Genomic DNA, 8,631 nt, shown 5'->3' with positions numbered 1-8,631 from the left:
ACATTACCCACTGGTCGGTGTCCCACCTGAACTGTAAACATAAGCGTATCATAATCCATAATGAAACTACTGGATAAAACAAATGTGTTTAGGTGTCCACAGGTATTTTTTTTTATTAAATATGTAAAACAATCTGACAAATTTTCAACTTTCAGTAGTAATGAGTAGAATGAGGATACTCTGATCCAGGTATATTCATCTACAGCAGAGAAGTGGGTTATAATAAGCATTTGGCACTGAATTTAAAAAGGTGCAAAAGCCAGACATTCAAGTGGAAAAGGCTTTTAACAATAACGGATTTATGACATACGCTCTATTTCCTCTAAACAAATATAACACAGAATATAAAATACTCAAAAGAGCATGGGACGACCAACCCCTTTAGAATTATTTTAATTAATGTTAGGAAAAACTAGGTTGTGTTATGTATGAATGTAATTGGCTGGTGTATTTTTCCTGCACCGTTGGATGTAAAATATCCCTCCTTGCCATCGTTCATGTTTTCTTCTCCATCATCATCCCATACTTTAAGACATTTTCAGTGAACGTTCAGTCGTCCATCTGGGCCACCTGTTCACATAAAGCAACTGACCAGTCTCGTTCCAAGTACCGAAGGACACTTGGGAAGCTATCTTCAGAAGACAGGGCGTTTAAGTTCCTGACTGAAGAGGCCTCGGAAGTTAAGGTCTTGAGCCATCAGCTCTTCCTCCACGTTCTCCAGGGCCCATTTGTGCTCAACGATCTCCAGAGCCTCCCATTCACTCTATAACAGCACCAAGGACAAAACACAACTCCTTAAGAAACACTCAATTCACTATTTTGAAGTAACTTTTGAAGACCCTTCAATGGTTCTTGAGTTTTACATGCAAGACAACACTGGCGAGGATTGAAGTGGCCTTTATTATTAAAAAATATGACAACACATAGAGCTAACTGTTACATTCCATTGAATAATTTTGAAAAGCTAAATTGTATTTACATTACTTTTATCCAAAGTGACTTTTAAGTGAGAACTAACACTAAAGGGATCAATAAAATATAATAAAGATCAATAAAGTATTGACCCTTGGGGATCAATAAAGTATCTATCTATCTATCTATCTACAGCTACATTGCAAAACAACAAATACTACAAACACCAAGAAGACCCAAGTACAGAACTACCAGAGGATGAGAGTGCAGAAGTTTAGTGAGGATAAATGTTTACATTACATACAGGATTTAATTTTTTGCTTATAGGTACCTCGGGATTTCACTACAAAGGCGATGTATAAACACAATGTATAAGCACTGGGTGTACCTTGAAGGCCTTATTTGGGTCAGGAGGCATTGCCATAGCAGCTCCAGTCATCTGGTCCTGCATGATCCTTGACTGATCGGCAGCTTTGTTAAAAGTCACACACAAAACACAAGCGAAATTTAGCACAGCCAACCTTAGTCTGATGTTTTAGAATATACAAAAAGATATACCTTCAAAAACTCTGAGGGTTTGGCATCTTATTTGACTTAACTAATGACAAATATGAACCAATAACAAAGGTTTGATAAATAATTGACAAATATGAACCAAAAGTTGTTAACTAATTGAAATGTTTTGTTGATGTTCCGTCTGTAAGAACAAAAGTAATTTTTTGGGGCATGATAAAATCCTGAGATCTCAGAACTGGTGTAATGCTATGCATGCAAACAGCAGAATATTACTACTCTTAACCCATAATCTGATACAAGCATCTCAATAACACTTCTGAAGGAAAGCTCAAGGTGTGTGGATGAGAGTCCAGCTTACCATTGTCCTGTCCAAGGATGAGACTGTACATACTGCGCAACCCAAAAACATTGAGGAAGTACCAAGAAGCAGAGCTCACCCTGTTCAAATCAACAGAATGTGCATTTTAGTGTGGAACAAAGATGAGATTTATTGTCTGTGGCCTACAAGCTGTCTGTGTGTGACTTATGGCAAAACAACCATAAGAGTTAAGAATTAATGATGCTGCTTACTTTTCTTAATTCACTTTCTACTGAAACACTCACAATGACTCATGTAATATATAACCAAATCAAAATCGACTCTGAATCACAAGTAATAATATAAGGCCTTCAGAAGCTTACCAAGAAGCATCAAGTGACAGCAGCTCAATTCCTCTTTGAAGCATTGGTTTGAACCGCAGGGTCAAAGGAAAGGGGACTTTGGCTTGGAAAAAAGTAACAAGAAATGTTGTGAGCCCATGGCTATGTGCAGGAAGAGGGATTTCATTTTTGACCAGAGTGAATCACTCCATACAAGATATAACTTATCTGAATCATACACATCTCTACATTATGTCCAGTTTATTCAAGTCTAGTCTCGAAGGCCCATCAATTCTTGAATAAATATAACAGTTTCCCAAATTACAGTTGTACACATTACTGTCAGACAGACAGACTGAATGGAGACAAAATGGATAAGAAAAAATATGTATTTCTCAATACTTGTGACGAAGCCAGAAAAGGCCCAGTTTATCCATCCACCAATCACTATCATCGGAAGTACATTGGTCAAGTTTCCTTTCATCATGTCTGTCACCATACTGGGATCTGAAATCAAACACAATCAATGACAATATGTGAGTTTGGATACAGTCAATGGTTTGGAGGGAGTGATCAGTAATCTACTATCTTAGTAGAGACTTGATAAAGACATGCGCCTTACCCGTCATAGGGTTTTTAGGAACAACCTTTCTCTTGACTTTCTTGAAAAACCCAGTTTCTGCATCATTGAAGTAATGCTTTCGCATAGCAAATGACTGCAAGAAAAAGAACATGATTTTCACCAGCACAACAGTAATTGAGGGGTATTATCTTTGCAATGGACTGACAATTGCACACTGCTACAGGTCTGAGCGACGTAAGTCAATATTGCTTGTTATTACCTGTTTGGGTATGTACCTTCCATTCTCTCTCAGTATTCGGCTCCTCAATAATACTTGACTGTAAAGACAGACAGGTTTCAAAGAAAGCCGTACAACGTTACTACCAATACAGTAAAAAAGCAAACTAAAGGCATGCCATAATAACCCTTCCCTTTAACTTGAGAAGTGTTCTCTCACCTGTCAGATACTTGTTCAAGATCCACTTTCTTGTCACTGTGCAAAAGTTGTGTGACATAGTGACGGATAACTCCAACGAAAAAAGTAATAAAGACAATTGGTAAAACTACCCAAACACGGATACTGGAATCCAAAAGCAACTCTGGTCCAGACATTTTGAGTTTCACTGGCGTTAGCCTGCTAATTAGCCAGCAAGCTAGGTAGCGTTCGAAGAGTAGTTCCCTAAGTTACAGTTGTAGGAAACTCACGAATAATACTTGTTTAGTGTAATTGATGGCAAATGTGGATATTTAGGCTCAGCAGAGGGTAGCAACAAAGTAGTATCATGAAGACAAAAAGTCAAACAAATAACGATTCCAAGGACATGTTAATCTTACAAGCCAGCGCCACGCTAGCCATCTCCCTGCAGGCTGTGCCGAAGTTAGCAATGCACCACCGCAACAGCCAACCAGGAAGAGGTGGTCCTCAATGACCTTTGACTGCTTTGACATACATCGAAGTTGTGCTTTTTATACAGTTCTGAATGTGATTTAGTTATTGGAAAATGTATGTGTGTGTACATGCAGTTTTATTAATGTGTATATACATTACGTGTTTATTATTTTTTTACAAAAAGGTTTACCGGTATATGTCACATAAAACATGTGTAGTTGCACTCAATTTCAAAATAAAAGCTTAATACCAAAGATCACAACTATCTAGGATTAATTTAATACTGATAAAAATGTAAAATAGCATAACATCAAAAGCAAATAGCTTCATGTGGCATCTTAAAATTCCAGGGTCGCAAACTGTACATTTTAGGAAAACTATTGACTGTATCACAGGGAATCAAAATGATTAGACTTTTAAATTAGAAATGATTTCCCAGAATTCCAAGCGGGAGGAAATGCATGTCGTCTGGCTAGTGGCTAAGGCAACTTCACATGACAAGCAACTGAGATAGAGTTGGTTCAGTTTAAGCTAATGTGTTTATTCTAACATTACCAATTTAAAGCAGCTTCAAAGCTCGAATACGGTAACGTGTATGGTTAAACATCTTGCATGTAACCATTTCGTACAATATTTATGCATGGAAGAGCAATTGCAGTTCCTTGTTTCATCTTACCTTACTTGCACATAGTAGTTTCTCTTGTATTGTCGTGTAACATGAGATGTTGATCTCGCAGATTATCCTAGATTTCTTGTAATCACATAGCTGAGGCCTTATGTGGACGCTAGACATACAGGATGACAACTGGGAAGAAAAACATTGACGAGAAGGTGCTGCAGTATGAAACGTTTATCAACGAGGTTTTGAAAAGAGATTTGCAGTAAGTGTGTGCGAGTCTCATGCACATCGTCTTAAAGTATTACTGGCACGTCTACTAATCGAAGTCTCCGTTTTGACAGGAAAGTGTTGGAGCAAAGAGATGATGTGTACGAAAAGATTGCCCAGTATCTTCAGTTAAAAAATACAATTGAAACCATACAGGTAAGTTTACCATGAACAGAGACACACTCAGCAGGATTAAGTCAATTTTGAAATCTTGTCCTTGTCAACATTGTTAATTTTCTGTATAGGATTCTGGGAGTAGTGATCTTAAGACAGAGGTGGATCTTGGATGCAATTTCTATGTCCAAGCTCATGTGTAAGTGTAAAAGTGTCTCACCTAATTGTCTAGAATAGTTTATCAGTCTGTTGTCAAGATGATGCCTAAGGTAGCTCATTTACTGTTTGTAGGCCTGATGCCTCAAAAATATTTGTGGCTGTGGGATACGGATTTTTTGTGGAGTTCACACATGCAGAAGCCCTGAAGTTCATTGAGAAGAAGACTAGTCAGCTCACAGCGTGAGTAATGGGATCTAATACACAAGGAGCAGACAACACAATACTATTTTTTCTTACTTACCAGTGCCTGCACAAGGAGAGAATATAATGCTGTGACTAAAATATCTATTTACTCATTTCCACTCCCCCCATGTTGTTACCTATTTTATACAGTCTATGGTTGTTACACACACTGCAGAAACAAGTGGATTACTAATAAAATCATTATGTAGGTCTTGTTCAATGTACACCTTGACTGACTAGGCTTTCATAGTGTGGTACAGTATCCTGGGCCACAATTTGTATAAAGGAATTGTTGATCTTGAGCTTGCAGTATTCCTGACACATGGCATACCAGCGTCCCTCTCTGTTTTTTTCTTCAGTTGAAACTAGGGATGTAACGGTATGAAAATGTAACTTTGGTTATAGTGACCAAAATTATCACGGATTTCGGTATTATCGCGGTGTTTTTAAAAGTGTGTTCAATATGTTCAGAAAGCACTAATAGGCCTACACAAGCTGAAGTAGTTTCAAAAAGTGTGACAGCATTTACTATATTACAAAATATATGACTTGGAGTTTGCTATTTCTGTTATTTGGATCCATTGAGTGAGACCAAAGTAAGTGTTCAAAATAAAACTTAGGCTATGGTATTCTCCTGATAACGTGAGTGGAATGGATTTAATGTGGACACGCACATAAAAACACGCAGAGTGGCTACATGATACAGTGCATGTTTTGCGGTGAAAATGTTCCGGCTTTTAAAAGCAGGTGTAGCCAAATCCGAATCACAGTTAAATCCATCAAGTAGACAACAGAATCAGTAGGGTACCAGTTTTGTTTCATTGTACCAGGCCTACTGTATGTCAAAAGCAGGCTCGGATGAAGCTGGGAAGCATTAAACACACGGTTTCCACACCATGGTAATCAACCGTGATAATCATGATATTTGAAATGAAAACGGCAATTGTTATCGTCAACATTTTTATCGCGGTTTACCATTATACCGGTAATCGTTACATCCCTAGTTGAAACCGGTGCCACGTGATATCCCCAATTTGTACATAGTGACCATGAGAATTATGTTCAGCAGTGCTTTTTTGTCATTCCAGCTGGTCCACATATTTGATCAATGTACTGCTTTTGATGAAGGGCCTTACTTTCCTATTTTCTCAAAACTAAAGACATTCACATTACTGATTAATACAAAGGTATTTTTTAACAGGACAAAATATTCTATTGCAATAGTTTTTGGAGGCTATTTTTAGCTAATACATCATCCTGCACCTTTCATATTATGTTTCTAGATCATCTTTCCCATTGTTGTGATTGCAATTTAGCTGGGTCATTCCACACCAAATCACCCAGATCCTTGTCCATGTCATAAAGTCTGTTAAATATGTATATTCAGCCTCACTGGGGAAAGAGGGTTTGTAGAGTAGGGCTGCACAATTAATACATTTTCAGTCAAATTTGCCATTTCAACCAGTGCAATTAGCTAAAGACAAAGGCTGCAATTAATCATGCAGCTCGCAACTCTGTCCCAATGGTTTATCTTATCACATCTATGATTTTTACATTCATGTCATCCTCCCTACGTGACAGACAGTGAAACTCACCCAACAGGAGTGCTGTGATTCTTAAGGCCTACACACACTGCCGGCGACGCAACAGCGATTTATGGCTCACCTTTTTTTGTTTTTAACCTGTAGCACTTTGAGATCTACTGTATGATGAAAAGTGCATTATAAATAAAATGTATTATTATTTATTTATTATTATTATTATTATGGCAGGCGACCGGCAAAATGGAATAGAAAATATTGAAGTGAATGGTGCAACGCATACAGCAAGTGGAATGACAGGGCGACCGTCGCTCGACCCTTTTTTATTTTTACGGGGCGATTTTGATACGTCATAATAGAAAACCGCTGTCTGGCCACTGAATCGATGGGTGATCACGTCGCCAGCGGTGTGTGTAGTAAAATGAATACAGAATTCCACCTTTGCGTTTGACTGTCATATTGCCCGTCGTTTATGGTGGGCTTTATGCTCTTGGCATGCTCACCACTCAGAAGTGGCCCAACTTATTGTGAAATTTGGAATATTGAACTAAAGCTTGATGATGAAAATGATATTGTAAATCAAATTGCTATAGCAATATCTGTAAAAAAATCCCTAAATGATGGAGGCATGTTGTATGTAGAGGGTCACCATATTTCAGTCCTCCTACATGATTATCTGTATTTAGCTGAGAATGCAGATGTTAGGATTTGGTTTCACTTTGGTGAGAATGGTATAAAAGGGGCAAAGGTCTGCAGTTGTTTAACTGCTCTTGTAAAGTAGCAGTATAGAATCTTAAAACTGCCCACCCAATTGTTTTGATGTTTAAAGTTGGTACCCCAAACAAAAAGCAGTAATTTCTGCTGGTCTGAATCAACATATGTCTGGTCTGAATCCTCACCAATGGCTAATGGCTGGATTTAGCTGACATTTATACCATACGTAATGCAACATCCTTCAGGCTATTAATATTAGCGTGTATTCACATAGCTGATCTCCACCCAAAACAGCTGAATAAGTTTTCTGTGTTTTAACGCTCCTTTCAATTCCTTTACCTTCTGTCTTTGTAGATTGTGAATTTGATTTGATAGGAATTTTATCAGGTTTACCAAGTGACTTTGTTATCAAATTCGCAAACATTTTCTTTGAACCTTATTTTGAGAGCTACTCAGAAACAGGTGGGGAGCTACTGGTAACTCACGAGTTACCTGTTGGAGACCCCTGCTTCAGATAATATCCACTGAATTTCAACTGGATTTGTGTTTCTGAATTTATGTAGCAATGAGAGAAAGCTGAACAGGACATTTGACAAGCGTGTAACCAGCACAAATTCAGGAACACAGAAACTCAGTTCACCTGATCTTTACACCTATCTTTGCATATTTAGAATGTGTATGTGTAAATGTAATGCATTTTACTTTCATTTTCAGATATTCAGAGGTGCTAACTAAAGATTCAGCCAAAATTAAGGCAAATATTCGCATGGTACTAGAGGTAGGTTTTCAAGCCTTTAAGCTGAAATAGTGTTTTGTACAGCTAGTATTTTTCTTCTTTAGTATTCTAAAACAAAATGTCTAAAGCAGAACAAAATTATCTGTATAAACAAATAATTATGGACAAAATTGGCTATCCTATTTTTGACATTTCAAAAGAAAAATCACACATAATTTACATTTTTGTTGTTTCCAGGGCCTCCGAGAGCTTCAGGGTTTGACTGATCTTCCTGAGGCAAGGAGAAGAGAGGTCTTGTAGAGCTGTTGTATGCTTTGGTATTGGGCTTCATGTAATGTTTCAAACATGGTCTTATCTGTGCAATAAAATCACTGTTAAAAGTGGCCTCCCAATGGGTGCACCAATGATGTTTTTATGTTGCTGTCTAGTTTGCAGTGATTAAAGTCTATATATTTTTAACTTTTCTGTGTCTTGAAATCTTTTTAGTGCATCCTTATCATGTAGTTGAAACCTAGACTTACTGTGTGGTGGAAAATTAAGGTTTCCTTTATTGTAATTATCAAATTAATCATGGGGCATTCAGACACCCAGTAAAAAAAAAAAAATGCTATGGCAACATCATCAACTCTTAAACCCCTCATGAACTATTTAACCATGTTCATTTCCCCATGTTGTTTAGGAGACCACTTACAGAAATACGTTTTGTAGATGTGATTTGAT

The 8,631-nt window shown here is 37.6% G+C and overlaps 2 protein-coding genes across 4 annotated transcripts; one reads left to right on the top strand and one right to left on the bottom strand.

Moving 5' to 3' along the window:
* Positions 1–87: 87 nt before the first annotated feature.
* On the bottom strand, positions 88–3,520 carry LOC143115164 (ER membrane protein complex subunit 3). The gene is made up of 8 exons (XM_076277090.1): positions 3,087–3,520; positions 2,910–2,967; positions 2,690–2,783; positions 2,470–2,574; positions 2,110–2,191; positions 1,787–1,866; positions 1,301–1,383; positions 88–763 (listed from the first exon to the last, which is right to left on the bottom strand). Exons 1-8 carry the CDS (start codon positions 3,239–3,241, stop codon positions 635–637), a joined length of 786 nt encoding a protein of 261 aa, XP_076133205.1. The 5' UTR covers positions 3,242–3,520; the 3' UTR covers positions 88–634.
* Positions 3,521–3,982: 462 nt separating this feature from the next.
* Positions 3,983–8,370, top strand: uxt (ubiquitously-expressed, prefoldin-like chaperone). Of its 3 annotated transcripts, none has more exons than XM_076276666.1 (7): positions 3,983–4,104; positions 4,285–4,399; positions 4,479–4,560; positions 4,650–4,717; positions 4,810–4,917; positions 7,890–7,953; positions 8,149–8,370. In XM_076276666.1, exons 2-7 carry the CDS (start codon positions 4,317–4,319, stop codon positions 8,209–8,211), a joined length of 468 nt encoding a protein of 155 aa, XP_076132781.1. In that variant the 5' UTR covers positions 3,983–4,104; positions 4,285–4,316; the 3' UTR covers positions 8,212–8,370. The 3 variants fall into 3 exon arrangements, with proteins under 3 accessions (XP_076132781.1, XP_076132780.1, XP_076132779.1); XM_076276665.1 differs by having other exon boundaries at positions 4,256–4,399; XM_076276664.1 differs by having other exon boundaries at positions 3,983–4,399.
* Positions 8,371–8,631: the final 261 nt, after the last annotated feature.

This window comes from Alosa pseudoharengus, unplaced genomic scaffold (genome assembly GCF_046254945.1).
Source record: "Alosa pseudoharengus isolate Yale_2024_CS ecotype anadromous, Long Island Sound unplaced genomic scaffold, YU_APseudo_1.1 YU_APseudo_1.1_scf_9, whole genome shotgun sequence".
NCBI lineage: Eukaryota > Metazoa > Chordata > Actinopteri > Clupeiformes > Clupeidae > Alosa > Alosa pseudoharengus.
Note: the sequence above shows the minus strand (reverse complement) of the source record. Positions and strands in the feature narration are given on the sequence as shown.

Excerpts from the sequence above, each read along its gene's own strand:
- LOC143115164 (XM_076277090.1), bottom strand. The coding sequence starts at position 3,241 with ATGTCTGGACCAGAGTTGCTTTTGGATTCCAGTATCCGTGTTTGGGTA. Across the intron at positions 1,384-1,786 it reads CATCCTTGGACAGGACAATG|CTGCCGATCAGTCAAGGATC; the intron begins GTAAGCTGGACT and ends CTTTTAACAAAG. Across the intron at positions 764-1,300 it reads ACCCAAATAAGGCCTTCAAG|AGTGAATGGGAGGCTCTGGA; the intron begins GTACACCCAGTG and ends GTGCTGTTATAG.
- uxt (XM_076276666.1), top strand. The coding sequence starts at position 4,317 with ATGACAACTGGGAAGAAAAACATTGACGAGAAGGTGCTGCAGTATGAA. Across the intron at positions 4,918-7,889 it reads AAGACTAGTCAGCTCACAGC|ATATTCAGAGGTGCTAACTA; the intron begins GTGAGTAATGGG and ends TTTCATTTTCAG. Across the intron at positions 7,954-8,148 it reads ATATTCGCATGGTACTAGAG|GGCCTCCGAGAGCTTCAGGG; the intron begins GTAGGTTTTCAA and ends TGTTGTTTCCAG.